The sequence below is a fragment of the Hirsutella rhossiliensis genome, assembly GCF_020360975.1.
Source record: "Hirsutella rhossiliensis strain HR02 chromosome Unknown scaffold00004, whole genome shotgun sequence".
Classification (NCBI taxonomy): domain Eukaryota; kingdom Fungi; phylum Ascomycota; class Sordariomycetes; order Hypocreales; family Ophiocordycipitaceae; genus Hirsutella; species Hirsutella rhossiliensis.
Genome location: NW_025408670.1, coordinates 2515737 through 2537631, shown reverse-complemented (window position 1 = coordinate 2537631; position 21895 = coordinate 2515737). Strand labels below are relative to the sequence as shown.

Genomic DNA, 21895 nt, shown 5'->3' with positions numbered 1-21895 from the left:
GATATGAGCCACGGGAGGCCAGGCAGGGGACTTTTCGCTCCTGAGTAGGTGCCCGGGTGAGGAGAGAGACGTTTTACAACTTACGAAGGCTAACCCGGCCTTGTTTTGATGTTGAGTGATCTTGTTCTTGTACATACTAAAAAGTCTTAGCAGACTCCCTTGTATTTGTACGTGTGTGTGTATGTTGATTTCAGACTGGTGCAGGGACGCGATGTGGCTTATGAGCAGGGCCCTTACCCAAAGATTAATTCAGGGGCCCTTTTAACCTGCCTACCGCGAAAAGAAATTCGGACATTCAAACTTCTCCTTGCACCTCCCAAGATGAGCTCCATTTTTTACGACGATCAACTGTTAAACTATACAGATGCGCAAATCGCCCATTATATCGACATCCTCCCCTGCCTGCCAAAGCACTCTAACATTACTTTGCTTTCTCCCAAGTATCTGGCAAAAGCCTTTGATGAGGCCGAGGCAAAAGATGCCATCACAGCCATCGAATTTGCGTCTGGACTCGGGATCCACGTTCCGCGCATTAAACGAAGCGTTCTGGCCGACAATGCCGTATACTGCATAATGGATCGGATTCCAGGAGCGACATTAACTACCGAGTGGTTGAATCTCGGCTGGTTCACAACCATTCGGCTGGCCTTGCAGCTGCGTCGCACTATCCGCCGATTAAGATCAGTCGAGTCATCCACAGCCGGGTCGCTTGTGACGGGCGAATGCAGGCCATATTAGCTCGAAACTTCTTTTGGCCTTCCACCCAGAGCGAGCTCAGAGCAGGTCAACGGTTTCATGAACTTCTGGCAAGGCTTTGTCTCAATCCGCCAAGAGGTAAAAAAAGACGACAGCGCAGCATTCAATCTGCTCGAAACAGACATTCTCGGCCGGCCACCCTTCCGTATTCACTCACCACGACCTAGCACCTCGAAATATCATGCTTGATCCTACTGGCCAGCTGTGGGTTACCGACTGGGATTATGCCGGCTTTTATCCCAAGTTCTTCGAGTACGCTGGCATGCAAAACTTCATCCCCACAGGCTGGAGCAGGTTCGCATTGTGGCGATAGAGGTTATTTTCCTGGATTGCGGGCGGTTTCTATGACAAGGAAGCCCGCCGGCTACAAGGGTTAAGATCCAGGGCCACGCGATATCGCCCTGCACGACGATTCAACATGAAAGCAAACGGCTACGCTGCTGCTTCTGGCAGACCGGACATTGATATTGATTCATGACGGAAGGAATTGAGATAGAAGGGTATTCAGAAATTCGCTGTCCAGTTTATAGCCCAGTACGATGAGAAAAGCGTAACCCGGACATAGGGACTGTCATCGTGCCTTTCAAAAAGGAATAGCGAGCGAGGACAGATAAGCCTGGAGAGCGAGTACTAGGGCAAGCTAGCGAGGAAGCTTTGCTGCTGGTAATCCTGCGGCTCAGGCTGGCACGCGCGCTAACCAGCCTGACCTCCGCTCTCTGGTCCTACTCTCGCCGTAAAATGTGTCATTTTTGAAGCCTATAACCCTCGGTATCTCGACTAAGTAGTGAAGACGGCGAATGGCAGAGCCTGTCAACAGAAGATCGTGGCCGTGCTTCCACTTCTCATCAGCCTGATCAAGCACGCTTCGGGGAGTCTCAAGAAGTTAGTGAATTCCTTGTGGCATCCCGTTCTCATCATACGAACGAGAATAGGGGGATAAGATTGAAGTTGGCTCAGACAACTGGCAGCACGCGCAGCCATTGTCGTACGGCGGCGAAAGGATGCCACATGGAAGACTAGACGGATTACATTGAAGATGAGTACTGAGTACAGTACGTGGCAGCACATAAGCGTTATAATGTTGCCGTAACCTGGTGTTGGAAATTCTTGGAAATACAGGGTAATGCTGGCAAAATGCTTGGATCCGGAAAGATCAAAGATGCTGGACGAATAAACACTCCAAGGAGAATACTACTTCGTGTTGCTACCAAATTAGGTACATAGCCTCTGAGGATTTCTCACATTCTCGAAACAAGGAGAAGAAGCAACTAGTTACTTTTTTAACAGACCAAATTTATGCCCTTATTGTTGGCTCGTAGTTTGACACATAAAGCTGCGGCCCCGGCTCGCAGGCGGCGCGGTGCGGTTGACGCCGGTTGTGAATCTCTGGCAGCCCCCAAGACCCCGTCCGCGCCGTGCCCAGAAGCAAGAGAAGAGCACTGGTCCGCAGTCTCCCTGGTAGTGGGTGTCAGGGGTAGACGTGGTCTTCTGACATGCTATGTCTGCGGCTGTCGTTAATTGGTACCCTGATATCATTAATAACTACCGGTAATTATTATACGCAGCGGCCGAACAGAGGTGCGCCTTTGCAGCACAAGCCGCCCGAGGTTGACCAAAGACATGGTTCTTTATTACCTCTTCTGATGGTTATTTACTACTTTTCATGGGTTACCAACATGCATATGGAGAGTCATACACGCATCAGATGCTGTTAGGGGGTAAGTTGTCTCCAAAAAGCAACCACGTCCGCTCTGGAGACTCTGCAGTTGACGAAGGGATGATAGAGACCACGAGCCGACAAAAATGCAGCATCCAGTGGACCATGGCGCCGGTCCGACACATCCCAAGTCCGGCGCATTGCCCAGGATGCACGATCAAGGCATGTAAAAGAGCAACAGTGTGTTCCAAACTTCAAAGTAAAGCCACCTGGCTGGTCAAGGCTCATATTCAAGGAATATTCTGACATTGCTACGGCCATGCAAATACGAAACAATTCTAGCGTCGAGCCTCGAAACCGAACGGTTGTTGAAGAGTAACTGGTCTCATTATACACATGAATAAGGCTCTGCACGAGGAGAGCTCTGGGTACCACTGTTGTTGAAAGAGAGCCACCCATCCCGCCTTGGTGAAGCCAAGACTTAACACCTGAAATCGATGCGGCATTGTCGCTAGACAAGACACCACCATCAGCTGACACGACATGTTACGGATTTGGTCCGTCAGGGCAAGCTGATACTTACACACCAATACGGGCAATTACCCGAGCAACACTTTTGATCCAGATCCAAGTCAGTTAATCCTCAAGGCTGCAGTTATACCGCTCTCCATTTGGGCGCACATACCCCCGAGGCGACACAAGATGCAGGAAGGCATGCCTGAGTGCCCAGCTTGTCGGAAGCAGTTTCAGCCTCAGCATTTGGCGCCGCCACCGCCAGGACGGCGAACAAGGAATAGGCGAAGTGGATTGGGTGCATATTGTTGACTAAGTAGAAGCTTGATTTGGATTTCCAGGTGATCTCTCAAGTGTTGGGCTTGGTTATCCAGAGTTGATGTCCCGGGGGCAAAGGAATTCTTTATACTTCAAGTCCACTCACGGTAGGCGAGTCGACACCCTCGATAGACAGGACTCTACAATAAGACGGCCGAATTCTCTTCCGGTCCGTCTGGGTTTTCTCCTAAAGGAGCTAGGGGTGCTCTCCCCAGCAAAAGTCGGCGAAACCAATGCAGGTTGGCGAAGGGATCTAGGGTGACAGTCGGACCGCCTTTGCCGGAGCGAGGTGAAGAAGGCCGAGGGCCCGAGGGCCCGAGACGATGTGACGCCTACCTTTCGGCGTACCTGTAAAGTTTAACTCGAGCAAAGAACGAGGGTTATGGTGTTTACACCATTCCCAGGAGATTTGGGGTCGTCGCGCGCCTGAGAAATATAACTCAGAACTCTGCCTCGAATGTTGTACTCTCTATAACCGGAATGCCCAAGACATGCAGTTCAAAAATACGGTCTCGTACAACGGTCGTATATTTCGGATCCTCGCCCGCCCGCCAAAAAGCCTTCAACCCCCTGCTTCCGAAGCCAAGCTGCCCAACCCTCTGCCCCCTGTCTGCTTCAGCTGGTTACCGAGTCTAGGCCACTTTAGCGTTAGAACTTTATATCGACCCACTCGACACCTTCGCAGAAATTCTGTATGGGTGCGACTTATGAATATCATTTTCACCTAATTCGGCGAGAACCAATAGACACACGACACGTCAGCCATCCCCAGGTTTCCATCGCCAGACCAGGGCAGTGGTGGACATTTTCGTGAGCGACTGAGAGCGATGGGTTACGCCGTCAAAAGTTCTGCAACGTCAGATCGACTTCAACTTTCTCAGAAGTCCGATCAGCCTGCATGAGGCGACACTTTGAGTCGACCCCGCAGTCATCACGGGTAAACCATAGATGCTAGATGTGTAGGGCTCAGACCATGTCAAGTCAAAGACGTAACGAGCTGGGTGTAAGCCAGGTGCGCAGGAAAGACAAGTCTGTGCAATCGAGTTGCAGTCCCAGCTGAATTCAACTGGCAAACAAACGTGTCACTGTCATGTGTTTAGCCTCTGGTTTAAGATCCGGCGTCGCGGTGGTGACAGCCTTTACTCGCTGCTATCAACTGCTCTGCGAGATGGCCCTGGAGTGACGTATAGTAGATCAGGAGCAAAATAGATGCTTACTGTACGTTGAATTCAATGACTACTTTGTCGTGTTTCATGAAACTTGTTTAGTACGCAGCCGGCAAGGCGGGGACATAAGCGTGGAGAAGGTGGTGCCAAGCCTGCGCATTGCGCATCTCTCCATAAACCGCGAGCCAATCCGGATCTCGTTCCAGCCATCCTTATCACAGCTTGTACAGATGGAAGCGAGTAGATTGAATGAGAGGAGTCATGCGTTCCTCCGCGGGAATGCACCTCGTGCATGTATTCGCAGAGCCCCTGCCTGCCCCAATCGCCCCGGACCTATTATAAGTGCCAAATATTCCAAGGTAAGGACGAGGTCAACTGCAGTAGCAGAGCCAATATCAGGCCTTGGCCGCCAAGCAGTTCAGCTCGCTCTCCTCGCCCGATTCAACCTTGGCACGGGATCATTTTCATGCATACAAGTGAGCTTCCGCATCTTGATTGGGAGTACCCGGTCGCCCCCCTGGGTTGCGGAGAGAGCGCTAACTATGGGTTACCGATGATTACGACAGTCGCCGCAGTTTTCTGACCAGCCTCGAAGGTCCTAGAGCGTTGCGGAGCCGAGGGCCTTCGGTGTAGAGCAGGAGCTATGCCAGCCCGCCTCCTCGGGCGGGAAAACGTCTAGCGCGCTTCGGGAGGGGGTGGTCAGAGGAGGCTGGCATGGTGGGATCCAGCAGAGCGGCGCGCAGTCGCCCGGAAAGACCGCTCTGGATTGGTGGTTGTCATGCGGCTGGCGGCCGGCGGCCGGGAGTGGGGCCGAAGCGGGGCCGGGACGAGGAAGCGCGCCGGTTAAAGGCTGAGACGCGCGCGCCGGGCCCTGTGCGTCTGACATGCACAAGGCTGTTTCATCTTTCGTACTTTGTATTCGTGGTATCAACTCGGATAGGTCTTATTCGGCCAGGCAGATTTGCCCCATGTATGACAAGATTTGCGTGCATCCAACGACAGGAGTGGGACAGCCAATAGTCCAATGGGTACCCAGAAGAGATCCAGCTGGCAAACCGGCTTGAGCCGCCGCCGTCTGGAGGCTGGTGACTACAGGCTTGCTACAGGAATAAGTCGATGAAACATGGCATTTCGGTCTTTAAGAAGGATGACCTGCTCCTTCCGACCAAAACGTCCCTCACAATACTCCAGGTGGCGTCGTTGCTCTGTCGCCATGGCGTCGGCACAATCACCAACCCCCTCGACCGCACTGGACAAGAGCAGTGCACCGGGATGCAAAGGCTTCAGATTTGTTGCTTGGTTGAGGCTGAGCACCATCCCCGTTACACCCAGACAAAGCGAAGGGGCAACCAGTGACCAGTCTTTCCGTCCAGTCATGCCGGGGCTTAAGCTCTCAACAAGGAACATCGATCCTGCCGATCCTTTGTGCCGCTCTCACATAGTCCCTGTGCACTTCCCTCCATTGATAAGCCGCATCTCTGTTTGAACTTGTACCAACAAGACGAACAGTCCCTGCACGTGCTGTAGCTGAAAGTCGGCAGTGCCGTCTACGCTATCAGTACCAGGGCCATCCCTGATCCATCTGATGATTGATCCCAGCACTTCGCCGTGGATTTCGTAGTGCCCGGAAATAGAAGGTAGGCCGCGGCGAATGCGGAGAATATTGCCAGAGAGTGTACCTGGGATGTCAAAGAGACGCACGCACTGCCGCTGTTCGGTGCCGTCCTCAAACCAGAACGTCACCGAGGGCTTTCCTCCGTGCGAGAGCTCGGTGTCGATGAGGGGTTTTCCCGTTGGAGGGAAGAGATTCGTGCTGCCCTGGCGTTGTGCGTAGTCTGTTCGAAGGCGTGTCACCTCTTTCTGAAAATCGTCGTTGGTTTGAGCGCCCATGGTGCTATAGAACGGAGCATTGAGTGTCCCGTGGGTTGAAAATGCATTCTTTGTGACAGTCAGTGGACTGATTGACTGTTGGTTCACGTACAACTCCTACTCACCCTCCATCTCATTAATTGTTTCGGCCAGAGTGTTTCCAAACGGTCGCCGCACGTCTCGCCAGGCAGCCATGCACCTTGACGTGCTCCGCCAACGGGCAACCGAGCCGTCCCGTGCTTTCCTACCTCATTTCCCATAGCCACGTCTCGCTAGCGGCGACATGTTGCTCGGAGGTCGATATCACGACGTCTTCGGCCTTATCTCGTCCGCGCACATTGGAAGTTTGACAATAGAGAAGAGCAGTGCTGTTTACATACTCGCATACCGTACTGTAGAAACTCAAGAAATCGAGACAGCCTTGGCGGCCTGGGCATTAGGGTCCCACATAGGCCCTGGCCTTGAGACTGGGCGGCCAAAGAAATACCTCGTAAAACCAACTAACTCGCTCGCGATACCCGTCTTCACCGACAGACAATAGATGCCTCGTGTCAAGCTTCAACGACGACCTGCTTGATCTTGAGGTTGGGTATCATGCCCCCTCCATGCCTCGAGGTCATGTCCCCTCCGCGCCGTCTCCACCAACTCATCTCTGCGCGGTTCAATCAACAAATGCGCCAGGAATCAGAAGAACAGGTTCCGACGGTGCCTCGGGAACAGGCGGCTCCGAATCTGGCGGTGATCTGGAAGGAGCATTTGCTCGGGTAGCAGGACGTTCAGCCCGGCGCCTGACGACGCCGTTTCTGTGAGTGCAAATTGGCTGAAGCGGTGGTGAAGTAGATAGCTTGGGGTTACCGGCGCGCTTCGGAAGGGCTGGCGGCACGCGGGCAAAAGGATTGTCGCGCCAAGCACGCTTGCGTGGCGGATACACGATCAACGGACGGGCACGTCTCGTTTGTAGACGGCTGCTCGGCCCTGCGGCTGTTGACGAGCTTGGCCGAGATTCGACATCGGGCTCGATGGGAGGGATTTTTGACATGGGTGTTGTCAAACCTTTGCCACCAAAGAGGCGGACAATCATCTGTGCAGCTGACGCCCGACGGTCTGGATGTAGCCTCGCCATGGGCTCGAGCATTGGCGAGACTTCAGCTTTAGCTCTGAGTTTGCACAAAACAACGTGATAGTCGGAAGTGTCTGATTTTGGTGGGAACTCTTCGAACATCGAGTGAACGGCAACGATGCTTGCAAAGAGAGACCATACGTCTAGTTTGGTGCTTTGACCGGCGTTGACCTTTGAAACCCGAGGCCAGAGCTCAGGGGCTTGGAAGTAGCCGGTGCCACAGGGTGATTTGGCTAGCGAATGGTGATGGGTGAGTCCAAAGTCAGCCAGCTGGAAATGATAACCACCCTCGCTTAGTTTAGAGTAGAGAATGTTATCAGGCTTTACATCCCGGTGGATTAAGTTCTCATTGGCCAAGTAGTCAAGGGCAGCGAGCATTTGTTCTAGGACAACTAGGCTGAGACTCTCAGATTCCGTGGATAGGCTTAACGATTTGGCGAGCGAAGTTAGGGACCCATCGCGTAGGGGCATGAAGATCTCGGGCTTAAGAGTATGGAAGTGTTGGTGGCCTAGATATTCAATAATGTGTACCTAGATATAAATATGTAAATATTAGTCGAAGAGAATACGTCGCTAGGCAGGGAAAGACATGAATGACGTGCTTTACCCTCTCCATGATCTTGATTTCTCTGTGGAGGAGAGCTCGCGCTGTCTCAATGTCGCCGCTCGGAGAGGCCTTGAGCTTAACCACTTTAATGGCAAATTTCTGGCCAGAGATCTGATCAACCGCTTTATACACTTTGCCAAAGGCTCCCTCGGCTCTTAGCACACGGAGATGGTCAATGTCCTGGAAAAGAGGGCGTTTTGACGCGATTAGTCTGGTAATATGCCACGACTGCGCCTCGGAAACGTCGTACTCAGTTGGCCGGTCGCGTGATCTTATATGCTGAACTAGTTGGAGAGATTTCTGGTAGCCTTGGTTTGTGAGGGCTTTGAGAGACTCGATGTTGGTTGCTGGAACATCAGAGAATTTACGCCAGATCAATTTGAACTTGTAAGAGGCAATGTCGATTTCGTAGTTTTGTCCGTAGAGGATAACACCGTCTCCGACAATGGCTTCTCCAGCGGCGGCTTCTCCGGTGACGGGCTCTCCAGTTGTATGCTTTTCTTCAAGAATCCGAAACTCAACCGACGAAACGCGTTTCTGGATGGGCGCTTGAGGTCATGTCGAGAAGAGGTTGGGGTCCGTGCCGAGACGAGGACCAGGATGGGCACTTGGGGGTCCGTGTCGAGAAGAGGACAAGGACGCAGCTCCTGGCTTTGCCAGCAAGATGTTGACAAGATCCATCATGCCTCCTTATACGAGAACCAGACGAGGCGGAGGAAAGCGTGTATGGTCGTGCAAGTTGCAAGTTGGGCCTGAGTCAGCGACGCGCCGCGGCTGGCAGGCGGGCGTTTCGACGGCGCGTTCGTTTTCGTGCTGCCAGCCAATCAACCATCATGGCAGCCGAGTGCCTGGAGGGTTGATTGGCCAGCCTCGCCAGGCGCCAGGGCCACGCTGCAGCGACCATGCGGGAATGCCTCACAACGTTGCAGCCGAGGTCGCGCAGAGGCCAAGACGAGAATGCGAAATGAGCCCCGAAACTGTTTTGTAAGCACATCTGGGCTTCGTCCCTCGCCGCGCGACACAATCAGTCATTCCCTTCTTCCTTAACCAAGGCACTCCCCAAGCGTCGATACGCCTGCTACTACAACATCGTTGTCCTAACCATGCCTCCTTTTATCGACCAACTCCAGTTCTACGAGGCTCTGCGAAACCAGGCCAACCCCGCCATCGAGGCACTTGCTGCAAATGACCATGCGCGCGACCGCTCGCTTAGACGCTTCGAGCGCGATGACCCTCCGGCGTACGTATCGTCGACTGACACGGAAGAGCTTGACGATGCTTTCCCCATGCCCCCGCCAGGCGGCCCGCTGCCACAAGACGTGAAAGACATCATGGACCCTCCCATCACCGACGACGAACTGCAGAGTATTGCTTTCAACTTGCAAGAAATCCTCCGGCCCGCCAAGTTCTACTACACAGAGTGCAAGTTCGAGGGCGCTCGCCTGGAATGTTACGACCACTTGAATCCCATGTTGACAGGAAAGGACGGCAATCGCCGAATAGGCGTCTTGGCTCGTCGCAATGTCAAGCGTCGCTGGGAGAGACTCGGCGTCTGGAACCCCCGGTGGGGGTTTCCTGGACGCAACGTGCAGCCCAACGACTCTGTCGGCACGTGGAAGTGGAGGTGGCAGGAAGACGACCCTGACGGCAGCTCGGCGAATGGGAGGCAGCTCGTTGCACGCGCTCTGCGCCTGCGCCAGAATCTGCGTCGTGGCGAGAGTGTCCCCGTGCCCCCGCGGTCTTGTTTGGAGCCTGATGCCACTGCCTCGCAAGCCGAGTCATTCCTCATCTCCAGGCCTTGGTTTACATTTCAGATTGAACTGGGCGAGGAACATGCGCGGTATGATCGCCTCTCCATGATGCAAGAACGGCGTTACCCACGCATTGTCCGGAAGCAAGTCGTGGGATGGTGGAGGGAGCGGGGGGACTGGAGGGACGAGTTTAACGATGGGCTTTGGGTTACTTCGTGGAAGTGGCGGCACGAGTCTCCCTCCCCAGAGCCCGAGGACCTCACACATTTCACACCCAGCGACCATCTGAAAGACAGCCCTCTCAAGTTGAGGGACTTTAACCCCCTCGAGACTATGGACTTTACCCCCTCCGAGACTGATGCTCTGGAGGCCATTGAGCTTCCAAGCCCCGAACAGCCGGAAAAGTTCTGGGCCGTATGGCGCGGCGACTGGCCGCCCTTCTTCCCTGGACAGATGCTGGACCCTACTGGGGGTCGGCCTCCTAGTCCAAAGCACTTTGCGCCTTCAGACCCATCCGCTCCCAGGATTGTCCTCTTCCCGCCGAGGGAGTCACTGCCGGAAGAGAACGACGAGGCGCCGCTCCAGGGGCTCCAAGAAAGCTCACCAGAGCCGGAACAAGACGTCGCCAGTCCTCCACTGAAATCACGGCGCCAAAGCCAGCGCCAGCGCCAGCGACGAGATGGGGTGGTCAGGGCTCGGGACCATGAACAACCGCCACCACCGCCCCGACGCAGTGCCAGAGTCGCAGCCATGAAACGGCCTACCGAGCCACTGCCCTCGGAAGCAGCGCCAAACAAAAAATCCAGGGTCAGGGCAATACCAAAGGCCGCGGCACCGACTGCCCCACAGCCTGCCGCGCGAGAGACTCGACGCACGAAGACAAAGCCGGTCCCCGCGCGTCCCCCGCCGGAGACAGAGACGGGGGCTCGGCCCAAACGAGGACGAGGGCGTCCGAAAAAGGAGAGCGGGCGGGGCAAGCCCTCTGCAGTAACGAAGAAACCGGTGAAGAGGACACCAGCTCCGGCTAGGACAAGCAGAGGAAGAAGGAGCTAAAGACGGCTATGTATGTGAAAGATGTGATTATTTGTTGTTCTTTGAAGATGAGAAGTCCCGGAAATCAGATGTATACTCAATTTGGTTGCAACACGAAGCAATATTCTCTCGAGAGAACAGAACACACCCAGCATCGTTCCGAGTGCTCCCAAGACCCCAACAATACCCGAGAGGCCCGGCATAGGGCTATTGAGTGCCTTGGAGTACATGCTGATTATTGCCTGCCATGTGCAGCATCGTGGATGGTTGACGTGATTCTTGTGCAATCACCGACGGCGCAGCCTGTCTTGATGAGTCAGCAGCTGCTGTGAGTTGCCAGTGACTGCGACAAGACTACGTCACCACCTAAATTCCACAGTGGGGGCGGGGCGACAGCTCGAAAGCTCTCCCCACCCTCGGCCATGAGGCATCAACCCCTCCAATCTCGCGGCTCATGATTGCACCGCGTTTCCGAATCACCTCTCCTCTCCTACGACCAGTGCTGTACAGCCGCAGTTCCGCCACTCTCTACACAATCAGCCTGCGCCATCGCCGCGTCCGATCCTTACGCGCCTCACTGCCCCCCATGTCGACCATGCCGGCCTCCCATGGCCACAGCCAGGCCTGCTGCAACATCCCGCCCGTCATCTCCAAGGGATACAAGGCCAAGGGCAGCTACGAGGAAATTGGCGGCTACAAGACGTGTACGGCCCTCTGATGAAGAGCGCGGCTCATCAAAGCACCGTTGACCAGCTTCAGATGTCACGGGTCCCGCCGACGCCAGCAAGGCCATTGTCCTCATCTTCGACATCTTCGGCTACTTTGAGCAGACGCTCCAGGGCGCAGACATCTTGGCCTACGGCGACGACAAGCAAAAGTACAGGGTCTTGATCCCCGACTGGTTCAAGGGCAAGCCCTGCCCCATCGAGTGGTGAGTCTCGGCCCGATCGGTCCCATGCCCTTGGCTGATCACCCACCACAGGTACCCCCCGGACAACGAGGACAAGCAGAAAAAGCTCGGCGAATTCTTTGGCACATTTCCGCCTCCCAAGATTGCCGGCTACATCCCTGACTACGTCAAGGCCGTCAGGGCCAAGAACTCTTCCATCTCCAAGCTGGGCATACTTGGCGTACGTTCTCCCCGTCCCCGTCCCTCTCCATCCAGACACACGTCCCAGAGTCCGCTGACGCCACTTCCACCAACATAGATGTGCTGGGGCGGCAAGGTCGTCGCCCTCTCGGTCAAGGCCGACAGCAACCCCTTCTCCGTCGCCGCCTCGGTGCACCCGGCCATGGTCGACCCCGCCGACGCCGACGGCATCAAGGTCCCCATGATCCTGCTAGCTTCCAAGGAGGAGTCCAAGGAGGATGTCAAGAAGTTTGAGGATGCCCTCAAGGTGCCCAAATACGTCGAAATCTTCCCCGACCAGATCCATGGGTGGATGGCTGCCCGCGCCGACTTGAGCGACGATCGCGTCAAGCACGAGTATGAGCGCGGCTACAAGACTCTCTTGGAATTTTTCTCAAGGCACTTTTGAGACCAGGAAGAGCCAGGAAAATGCGTAGGGGAAAACAGCAGCCCCCTTCAAAAGAAACATGATGTGATTTGTGGTTGCACTGTGTAAACGTAACCAGTTTGATCTAGGCATGCCGGCCGTCTGGGGAAAGTATAAAATCATTAAAAGAGCAAGAACAAATACAGAAAACAGCTCCAGTGCCTGTCATCTCATTGCGGTGCGGGATAGTGGCACATCAGGGCCGCCGACAGTCGCTCTGCACCAATGGCTCGTTAATAAATCTACTCTGCCGCTCCCGAGTCTATCGCCGCCCAGGCGGCCCGGCACCCCCCTCGCCAACACGAGGGGCCCTGGCCGCCTCAGCCTCGGCCAGAATCTCATCCAAATTCAGGTGAGCAGCGGGCTGAGCAACCTGGGCCTCGACGTCGGTGCGATGGTCTTGACCGCAGCGAACGGCGGTGCATATCACGTAGCCATCGAGCAGCGCCTCGAGACGCATGTGCACGTCGTCGACGCGCTGGCCGCGGAACCAAATCTCGAGGGCGCGGTCCTCGGGCGGCGACTGGCCCGGCGGGGCAAAGTAGCGCAGGTCGAGCTCGCGCAGCCAGGGGGCGAGGAGGGCGTCGCCCGTCATCTTGATGTAGGCCTCGCGCAGGCACCACAGGGTGTAAAAGTAAGCCAGGAGGCGGTCGTCGTCGGCGGCGGCGGCGAGGAGCCGCGGCAAGGCCACGAGGCGCGCGGCCTCGGCGGGGCAGAAGACGTCGTCGTGGACGGCGACGTAGCGCGCCCAGCCCTCGGCGGCAATGGTGGACAGGTCGCGCTCGCGGCGCTCGGCGGGACAGACGACGTCGACGCCGATGGCGACGTGGCCCTCATGGTCGGCGGGGCGGTGGTGGATGCCGACGAGGACGACGAGGCCCGCCTGGTGCGAGACGTTGAAGAGCAGCGGCTCGGCGCCGTCGCGCGGGCGGCGGAAGACGGGCTTGGTGCGGGCGTCGCGCGTCCAGCCGCCGGCGTCGTCCCAGGCCACGCCGGCGTGGCGGCTGATGGCCAGGCGCTTGAGCAGCGCGGAGCCGAGGGCCAGCTTGGCGTCCTTGACGAAGTAGAAGCGCAGCACCTGGTCGCGCTCCTGGGCGTTGAGCAGGGCGAGGGCGCGGGCGGCCTGCGCGGCGGGGACCACCAGGGTCAGCAAGCTCGAGTGAATGAAGGGAAGAGAAGAGCGGCGGCGGATGAAGCCCGGGACGCACCGTCGTCGTCGTCAGGTCCTTGGTCTGCTTGGCCTCGGGCCACAGCGGCCGCGTGTCGAGCACCCACTTGAGCACCGTCATGCGGCCCGTCGCCGGCGCAGCCTGGCCGCTCATTGCCGGCGTCGTGGTCGGGCGGCGGAGAAGCGAAGGAATCAGTTTCGCCTCGGTGAGGCTGGGACCCTCATGTGTAGGTGAGAGCGCGAGGTGGTGAGCGCGAGGATGAGTGTGTGAGTGAGTGAGCGAGTGAGAGTGAGAATGGGTGGTGGGTGATGAGGCCCGTCTGTGATTGGACGGGGGCCCTTGGTTGAAGCGGAAATGTCCCGAGTCTCCCGCGACGAGCCGCACGTGGCAACCTCGTCCCTACAACGACGAGCCATTCTCACATTTTCTCCCCAATCTCGTCTTTGCGAGCCGATACGACCTCAGAGGTCCGCCCGAGCCATCATCTACTTTCGCCCTCACCGGTAGAATACCGAAAGTCAGCGCAAGTGTTGTCACCAGCATCAAGAAGGAAGCGGGCTCAAGACGCTCGGTATCATTCCAAAACTCCCCGGGTATCTTATTGCCTGCCTCATAAACATGCCAGTTCCAATGTACAGACGCCGTGTATCCAAATTATAAGAATAATAAACAAGTCGAAACAGAATATGAACGACACTCAACCCCCCCTCCTCACCTCCCCCCAACGCGCGACATCATGGCCAGGCTCTCCTTATCTCGTCGGAAAGCTCGTCGTCGGGCCGCAGGTTCCAGGCCCCCATCTCGTGGATCGGATCCATCATCAGCGGCTGCGGATACTCCAGCTCGCAGATGGATTGCTCCTTGCCCATCATCTGCTCATACAGGGATATCACCCACGGCTCTGGGCCAAGCTCGAGCATAGGGAGGTCCATTTCGGGGCTAACCCAGCCGACCGCCCAGTCATCGCAGGTCTGGGGCGCCGGCTCGTGGGGCGCCACATCGGGCATGGCCTGGTCGGCCTCTTCTGGCCCCTGCTCCACGTCGTACATCGGCTCGTCCTCAAGCTCGACTTTGATCCCCGGGGACGACGGGTCGTAATCCATGTCTACCTCGATCTCGGCGGGAGCCCAGGCATCACCGGGGGCGGCATCGCCCTCTTGCGCCTCCTCGCTGCGGGCTCGCTTGATTGGACGCGGCGAGCTCGGCCCAGGAGCCCCCTGCTCCGACTCCTCCCTGGCTCTCTTGGGCCTTGAGGGGGACAGCGTCGGGGACGCGGCGGAGTGAGGTATTTGTACCAGCATTGTGCTTTCTGTAATTTTGTTCGTCGTGTTGGTGCGGCTGTGCAAGTGTGTAGTGATGCCAGACAAAGACGGTAGAAGTTGGATTGATGATTGATGAACAAAGGAGGAACACAAAGCCACCCAAGACCTGGGGGGTAGGCGCGTATAAATGACTGACAATAGCAAAGGTTCCCGGCCGTGAATCAGTAAGAGGCGTCGTGCTTAGGAAAAGAGTTCGTGGGAGACTGGAAAGCGGCCCATCAACCACACTGAGGTGGAAAGGCAACTCTAACCGCACCGGCGGCGATTTTCCTCATTGGCCAGGCAAGATAAAGGGCGGGCTGTTCCAAGTCTGCACGACTGCCTTCACGTCGGCCTACACGCCTGTCTACACGCTTGCCCATCATGGCGCAACCTAAACTCCAGCGCCAGAAAAGCAACAGTTTCCCCCATGGGCCCTTATATGCTTCCCCTCCTTCCCCTCTTGCCGCGGACTGCCTCTCTGGCATCGTCGGTGGCGCTCTGACTTTGCCCTTCCGTCGCCAGGCACGAACCTTGAGCATCCGGCGGCGGACCAGTGACTCTTCTCCCCCAGACTTTACGACGACAAAAGGTTAATGCTTATGAGCCCTCACGCGGCCAAGACTGGTGCCTGGTTTGGAAAAGAGAGCGACTCCACCTGCGCCAGCATGGTTTAAGAGTTCAGCAAGGGACGACAAGGTAGGCGGGACGTGGACCGTGGGTAGCTCTCTCTGACGTATTTCACACAGCAAGCGCACCAAACTCACGATTGCAACATTAATCTGGTACATGGCTTCGATTCCCAAGAGAGCGCCGTAAGCAGCCGCTCTAGGCGTCGTCGTCCTCTTCGTCGGCAGGCGCCTCGAGCGACAACAAAAAGACCTGATGGCCTTTCTTTCCTGCGCCACCTCCCTTTCTCGATTTCGAGGCGGACTCATCATCCTTGACCTTGTCGTCCGCCTTGTCGGGACACTCCTTGCCATCTCCCTTCTTGTCCTTTGTCGTGTCGACGACTCCGTTTTCGAGCTTACCCACCGTCTTGATGGCCTTTCCCTCGCCATCGAGGTCCACCACGACATCCATGGTGTCCAGGCTGCCGTCCTCGGTGTATCTCCAGACGTCCTTCATCTCGCCCCGTGCCAGCGCCGTGACCACCAGCGAGCCAAGCACGCCCGGGACCAGGTACAGCAACGCCGGCTGGCCTTGCTTGAAGATGAGTAGCATCGCCAGCGTACACACCATGCCCAATGCGTATCCCGTCATGGCTGCGTAAAAGTACGGCTTTCGGAACCAGGCTGCCCCCAGCTCGGCGGGGAGCTGCGGCGGCTGCGAGAGGAACAGAGCACCACGGGCCCACAACGCATCTCCCCACTTGCCCTTGACGTTGACGTAGCGAGCCTTGACCTCCTTGTGCTTGGTCTCGCTTCGGGACACCACCTGGCCAGAGGCGGCATCCCTTTCCATAATCGTCAGCTCGGTCGACTCGTACTTGACCCTTCGCATGTAATGGATCCAGAGGTCAAGCCGGAGAGCCCATGCAATGACCATGCCTGGAATGACAATGTCCCCCAGGCCCAGCATGCTCTTTCTCGAAGCTGCCTCAAAGGTGAGCTTGATGGGGACTTCAAGCTTGGTGGCGACAGTAATCATGTACGGCCTGGCGACTGTGGTTAGCCATGCCCATGCCTTTATGAGCGTACACAGCCGCACGCAAGGCGGACAACTCACGTATAAAACACCATGACGATGTCGTAGAAAAAGAGTGCGACAAGCACAAGAGATGATGTCAAGAAGTCGGTGGGCGAGAGAATGAGAAAGGATCCATAGCACATGCCATATCCCAGCATGTTGGACAGAAAGGGGGACATGGTCGAGGAGTAGACGAGAGCCGTCGCAAGGGACAAGAGCAAAGCCATCATGTGAGCAAACCTAATCTTGGCCTTTTCGTCGCCCACGCCGTGCATGAAGAACCTGATGACCCAGTGCCGGGTCAACAGGCCGCGTACTTCCCACGCCGCCTTTCTTGCCCGACCTGAGCGGGCCAGCAGGGTCAGCGGTCCAGGAAATGGACTCGCCTCTGGGTTGGGTTGGCCGACGACGTTGCCGACATGGTCGCAGACGGCCACGGCCCTTGCCCCTTGATCGGCTCTGCGCAGCGACCCGTCGCGGGCGCGCCAGTACCGCGGAAAGACGAGCGAAGTGCCCAGCTCCATGGCATGCGCATACAGGGTCAGCAGGCTCGCAATAGCCATGGTGGACATGTACCAGCGCAGGATCTTGTTGAGCATGGACGGGTCCTTGAGCCACTGGATCAGGTAGTACAGGCCCACGAGCATGGCCGCGGCGAGGAGGGGGAACATGATGGCGTCAGTCGGCTCCAGGCCCTGCGAGAAGCGCTCGTCGTCGTCGTCGTCGTCGTCGTCGTCGTCACCGTCCCCTTTCCGCCCGGCCTTTTTGCCCTTGGCGGGCGAGGCCGAGGGCGGGCGACGCAGGGCGGCGTGGGATCCGAGGTAGATGATGCCGAGGGCGCCGGCTAGCAGCTTCAGCTCGAGCAGCATGAAGCCGAGGTCCTGGATGGAGGCCAAGCCGGGCGCAGACGCGGTGCCGTTGAAGGTGGCGTTGACGCCGTCGAGGACGCCGCCGCCGGGGCTCAGGGGTGTCGGCTCGGCAGACATGGTGCTGTAACGTGTTGTGGTGATGGCCCGGACCTGTGGTGGTGATCGCGGAAACCGCAGGAAATGGGCAGTTGTCAAGGGCCTCGATGGAGCATCATTGCCTGACCCGGGCGAGATTCGAGTATGAGCTGGACTAGGCGGACTTTCGAAGAGAGCCAAGGTCAAGATAATAAAGCAACGAGTCTTTTCTTCGATCAGAATGAACAACAGAAACGAAGATGCTATGAAGTCGCTTAACGTTGGACAGGCTGTCAAGTACCTACTACCCCACCAAGCCCGGCGCTATTCCGCAGCTCGCCGCAGGGGTCCTTTCTCACACATTTAGCGGGGAGATCCACTCGCCATCCCCTGGAACAACAGGGCCAATGGCGCCAGTGGCCACAGAGGGGCTGCGGGGCGTGGCCGGACAGGGCTGGGCAATTTCTCGTCGCCAAACCTCTCAGCCTCGTCCATGCCGACCCGCGAAAATGGTCCCACTGTGCTCTGTCCCTGCGTACGCACCTTATGTCTTGTAGAGACGGTGACGGATAGGCCCAATCGATAGACTTCCCTCCAGAGGGCAATTACTGCCAAGAATGGCGACCGAGGTCATCTTGGAGACCACCATGGCACGCCGACACCCTCCTCTCTGCTGTCCGTCCAAGCTGCTAACCTTTGCATCCGCCCCCCCTCCAGGGCACCATCACCCTCGAGCTCTACACCTCGCACGCCCCCAAGACGTGCACCAACTTCACCACCCTCGTCCGCCGCGGCTACTACGACGCCACCGTCTTCCACCGCATCATCCCCAACTTCATGGCCCAGGGCGGCGACCCCACGGGCACCGGCCGCGGCGGCGCCTCCATCTACGGCGACAAGTTCGACGACGAAATCGACCCGGACCTCAAGCACACCGGCGCCGGTGTCCTCAGCATGGCCAACGCGGGGCCCAACACAAACGGCTCCCAGTTCTTCCTCACCCTCGCCCCGACCCCCTGGCTCGACGGCAAGCACACCATCTTTGGCAGGGTCAAGAAGGGGCTCGGCACCGTCAAGAGGATGGGACTCGTGCCCACGGGGCCCGAGGACCGCCCCGTCGAGGACGTCAAGATTGTGCGCGCGCGTGTGCCCGAGGCCGACGACGGCGAGTAGCGGTCCAGGCGAGCGGGAGGGCGCGCTCCATCGCGCGGCGTTGAGGTGTTGTTGGCGTTTCCACCGTCTTGTTGGACATGAACGCATATTGGCTTTGCTAGACTTTGTAACCCAGGTCATAGGCCATCTTTCAGTGTATAGAACTGCCATGGGTCACATTACATCATCGACTCATTCATCAAATTCTCGAGGCAATCGTCGGATGCTCTATGTATTCATCCCCATGGTGCAAAGCCTCAGAATCCTCTACACCCAAAACGCCGTGGCTCCTGTTTGCCGTCCGTGGATGCTATGGCCCCCCCTCTCGCCTTTTTATAGCCAAATTCCGCCGCTCATCCGATGCGCTGAGTGACTTGGAAATAATACACGCAAATCTGTAAAGTGCAAAGGGGACCGTCGACGCAAGTCAGCACGCATGTTCTCTTCGACGATGGTAACTGCACCCTTCTCTCTCCTGTATCCAATCCTAGGACACAGGCGGATAGGTCACGTAGATCTGCTTCGTCAAAGACGCCAGCCTCTTTCCATCTCCCAGAGGAAGAGGAAAATGAAGGAGAACAAGAAACAAAAAGAGGGAATAAAAAGCCCCCGTTGACGCCTGGGAAGAAAATGCAACCCTAGCCGAGGAGCCAAGCCAGGCCCTCCACCCCACGCCAATTCATCGAGTCCGACTAGTACACGACGGCATCGGACGAGGCATGGCAATGATGATTATTTGGGGCCGGCCGGCGGGGACGATAGAGTGCCCGACGACTCTGACTCCCCATCCGCTTCTCGCCCGTTCTTGGACATTGGCGAGCTCGTGACGGGCTTGGCAGCCTTGACCTTTTTCAGCGGACTTCCGTCCTTGGCCGGCTTCGACTTGTTGGGCCCGAGGTTGGGCCCATCCGAGGCATCCATCTTCTGTTCCTTGCTCAGGTGGGACGCGCCCTTTGTCTTTTCCTTCTTGAGCGACGGCTTGGCTTTGATGATGACCTTTTTGGTCATGGCCGTAGAGTTGGACTTGAACTTCTTCTTCCTGTGACTGTTGTCCGAGTCTGCCTCGTCGTCGCTAGCGTCTCGTTTCCTAGGGCTCGAGGCTCGAGAACCTGGCGCCGGCGTGGCCTTTTGCGACGACGGAGGCGTCGAGTCGTGCTGGGAACCGCCATTGTTGAGCTTTTGGGCCGCCGCGCGGCTTGCGTTTCGGCCACTGTTGCCGATGCACGAGCCCATGTGGTTGTTCAGTCGCGTGACGAGAATGCAGCGCTTGCACTTGCTGCAGGTGGCCGAGGGGAACGAGAGCACATTGGGGGGGCGTTGCTCGGGAGCAGGCGAGTCGGTGCCGTCGCCCTTCTTCTCCATGTCCTTTTTCTTCTTGCCCCTCCCCGGGCCCGGCGCGACCCAGCTCTGGCCGTAAATGTCGCATCCCGGCTTCTCTATGTAAGGGTGCTTCTTGCAGTAGGCGACGGCGGGATCGGGTTTCCGAGCCCCCTTGCCATCGGTCGGGTGGAGCAGTCGTGGCAGGTGGCATTTGGGACAGAGGATGTCGTTTGTGGTCTGGAGGGGGTTGCCCTTGAGGAGAACCTTGCCGTCCTCGTAGACGGCGGCGTCGGTTTCGACGCGAAGGTCGGGTTTCGAGTCGGGCGTCGACGTCTCAGAGGCGTCCGAGGCCAGCTTCTCGACTCGGATGGCGGCCGTGTTGGCCCTTGCCGTCTTCTCGTCGCGGTGTGCCTTCATCAAGAGATCCGAAATGACGTTGTAGAGCACGTCGTCGAGCACGGCGTGGGCCTGAATGGCAGTGAAATCAAAACGAGCCCATGTCAGCCCATGGTCGACAATGGCCAGCGCCCGACGGCGGCGGGCAACGCAAGCGAGGCCGACGGCAACAGGGTTCGGGACAACTTACCAGCTTGTCGACGTTGCCGGCATCGTCACGAGCGCGGATGAGGCCGGCCCGCCCCGTGGGAGAATTCATGGCGGTTTCGTGCCCTGCCAGAGAGGACGGCCCTCCCCTCGGGTGGAAGACAGATCAGGAATGCTGGGTGGGTGAGAGGCCGAAGCTTTGGTCGAGTGTAACTAAAGTCGTGTGAGGTGATGCCGGCCTGGCCCAGGTGACAGGGTGGAATTAAGGTATTGGCCGGGGGAATCTGACAGGGAAAGGCAGCGCCAATGGGCTGGTGGATAAAGGAGGGTGGTGGTGGGTGTTGCGTCAGTGAACTCGGTGGATAGGGGACTGAAGGTGCTGGATGGAGGTGCTGGATGGAGGAGTTGCTGGATGGAGGTGCTGGAGAGGCGGAAACCGAGGTGCTTGGGTATCGGCCCCGTCGATTTGTCGCGGTTTGTCGCGGTGGCAACTCGGCGCAAGGGCAAGTTGTTGCAGCTGAAATGACCAAGGGTAACTAAATAAGTCGACGGAGGGTTTTTTCTGGTCCCTCCTCGGCACTTCCAGCATTTGCCTGCCTGCCTAATTATCGCTGATGCAACAATTGTCGTGCTGTCACTTGAGAGTGGAGAGAGAGGCTGATGCTGCAAAGAGCAGTGGCTGAAGGCAGGCTAGCCGCTCTAGGGGAGTCTAGGAGGCTCCGAGGCAGCCCGAAGGCCGGGCATTTTCTCCTTCCTCTTGGGTCGCCCCCTTTTTTCCTCTGCACGGAAGCCAGGGAAACATGGACGGGGGAAAAAGCAAATGCCACGGCAGGAATAGGAAGAAATAGGAAGAAAAGACTCCGACCCCTGGATTTAAAGCAAGGCGATCTGGCCAGACGTCACCACCCTTCATGCAGCAGCTGCGCCTAGCGATCTTGGTACAGGGGGCCTTTGCTGCAGCGGGCATCACAGGGCCTGCCAACCTGCCTCGGAGCCCACCGAGGGTCCCAATGTGGTAGGCTGCCTGCTTGTACATTGGATCGGACGGATGCATGACCATCTTTGGAAATGCTTTTCGATATGGACAATAGGTGAATGAATGGGCTTGCCAATGCGGCACCAAGGGGGGGAGGGGGACAATAGGGAAGCAAATCAAATGCGCTCGGAAAATTACAAACCAAGATGCTCTGTATGGGCAAACTCAATGTGAAAGAACAAGCAGCCGAGGTAATTAACAGATGCCATTCTACATACTGTACATACATACCTACGGAGTACGTAGTAGAATGTCATGCTGGGACCTGCATCGCCTTGGCCCAAGATGTCTTCGGCCAGGGCCCTCGATACCCGTGCCAGCCTCGAGGTAGCTGTACAGAGCCGAGAACGGCTGGTCCATGCTCTTGACCGTTGCCAGAGCCAGCCTCGTCCCCCA

General features: G+C 57.2%; 9 protein-coding genes across 9 annotated transcripts; 4 read left to right on the top strand and 5 right to left on the bottom strand.

Annotated features, from left to right (window-relative positions):
* Positions 1–321: 321 nt before the first annotated feature.
* Positions 322–1069, top strand: HRG_04467 (uncharacterized protein; the record flags this gene model as incomplete). Its single annotated transcript, XM_044862938.1, has 2 exons — positions 322–658; positions 924–1069. 2 exons carry the CDS (start codon positions 322–324, stop codon positions 1067–1069), a joined length of 483 nt encoding a protein of 160 aa, XP_044721552.1.
* Positions 1070–7356: 6287 nt separating this feature from the next.
* Positions 7357–8690, bottom strand: HRG_04466 (kinase; the record flags this gene model as incomplete). Its single annotated transcript, XM_044862937.1, has 4 exons — positions 7357–7473; positions 7526–7930; positions 7998–8554; positions 8603–8690. 4 exons carry the CDS (start codon positions 8688–8690, stop codon positions 7357–7359), a joined length of 1167 nt encoding a protein of 388 aa, XP_044721551.1.
* Positions 8691–9109: 419 nt separating this feature from the next.
* On the top strand, positions 9110–10511 carry HRG_04465 (uncharacterized protein; the record flags this gene model as incomplete). Its single annotated transcript, XM_044862936.1, has 2 exons — positions 9110–10229; positions 10414–10511. The coding sequence occupies 2 exons, from the start codon at positions 9110–9112 to the stop codon at positions 10509–10511; spliced, it is 1218 nt and encodes a 405-aa protein (XP_044721550.1).
* Positions 10512–11375: 864 nt separating this feature from the next.
* Positions 11376–12327, top strand: HRG_04464 (dienelactone hydrolase family domain-containing protein; the record flags this gene model as incomplete). Its single annotated transcript, XM_044862935.1, has 4 exons — positions 11376–11493; positions 11549–11720; positions 11772–11919; positions 11998–12327. 4 exons carry the CDS (start codon positions 11376–11378, stop codon positions 12325–12327), a joined length of 768 nt encoding a protein of 255 aa, XP_044721549.1.
* A 280-nt stretch (positions 12328–12607) lies between these two features.
* Positions 12608–13667, bottom strand: HRG_04463 (4'-phosphopantetheinyl transferase superfamily domain-containing protein; the record flags this gene model as incomplete). The annotated part of the gene is made up of 2 exons (XM_044862934.1): positions 12608–13468; positions 13554–13667. The coding sequence occupies 2 exons, from the start codon at positions 13665–13667 to the stop codon at positions 12608–12610; spliced, it is 975 nt and encodes a 324-aa protein (XP_044721548.1).
* Positions 13668–14248: 581 nt separating this feature from the next.
* On the bottom strand, positions 14249–14815 carry HRG_04462 (uncharacterized protein; the record flags this gene model as incomplete). Its single annotated transcript, XM_044862933.1, has 1 exon — positions 14249–14815. The coding sequence occupies one exon, from the start codon at positions 14813–14815 to the stop codon at positions 14249–14251; it is 567 nt and encodes a 188-aa protein (XP_044721547.1).
* Positions 14816–15643: 828 nt separating this feature from the next.
* Positions 15644–17490, bottom strand: HRG_04461 (signal peptide peptidase domain-containing protein; the record flags this gene model as incomplete). The annotated part of the gene is made up of 2 exons (XM_044862932.1): positions 15644–16472; positions 16544–17490. 2 exons carry the CDS (start codon positions 17488–17490, stop codon positions 15644–15646), a joined length of 1776 nt encoding a protein of 591 aa, XP_044721546.1.
* A 575-nt stretch (positions 17491–18065) lies between these two features.
* On the top strand, positions 18066–18621 carry HRG_04460 (cyclophilin type peptidyl-prolyl cis-trans isomerase/CLD domain-containing protein; the record flags this gene model as incomplete). The annotated part of the gene is made up of 2 exons (XM_044862931.1): positions 18066–18098; positions 18166–18621. The coding sequence occupies 2 exons, from the start codon at positions 18066–18068 to the stop codon at positions 18619–18621; spliced, it is 489 nt and encodes a 162-aa protein (XP_044721545.1).
* A 711-nt stretch (positions 18622–19332) lies between these two features.
* HRG_04459 (helix-turn-helix domain-containing protein) lies at positions 19333–20575 on the bottom strand (the record flags this gene model as incomplete). The annotated part of the gene is made up of 2 exons (XM_044862930.1): positions 19333–20388; positions 20507–20575. 2 exons carry the CDS (start codon positions 20573–20575, stop codon positions 19333–19335), a joined length of 1125 nt encoding a protein of 374 aa, XP_044721544.1.
* Positions 20576–21895: the final 1320 nt, after the last annotated feature.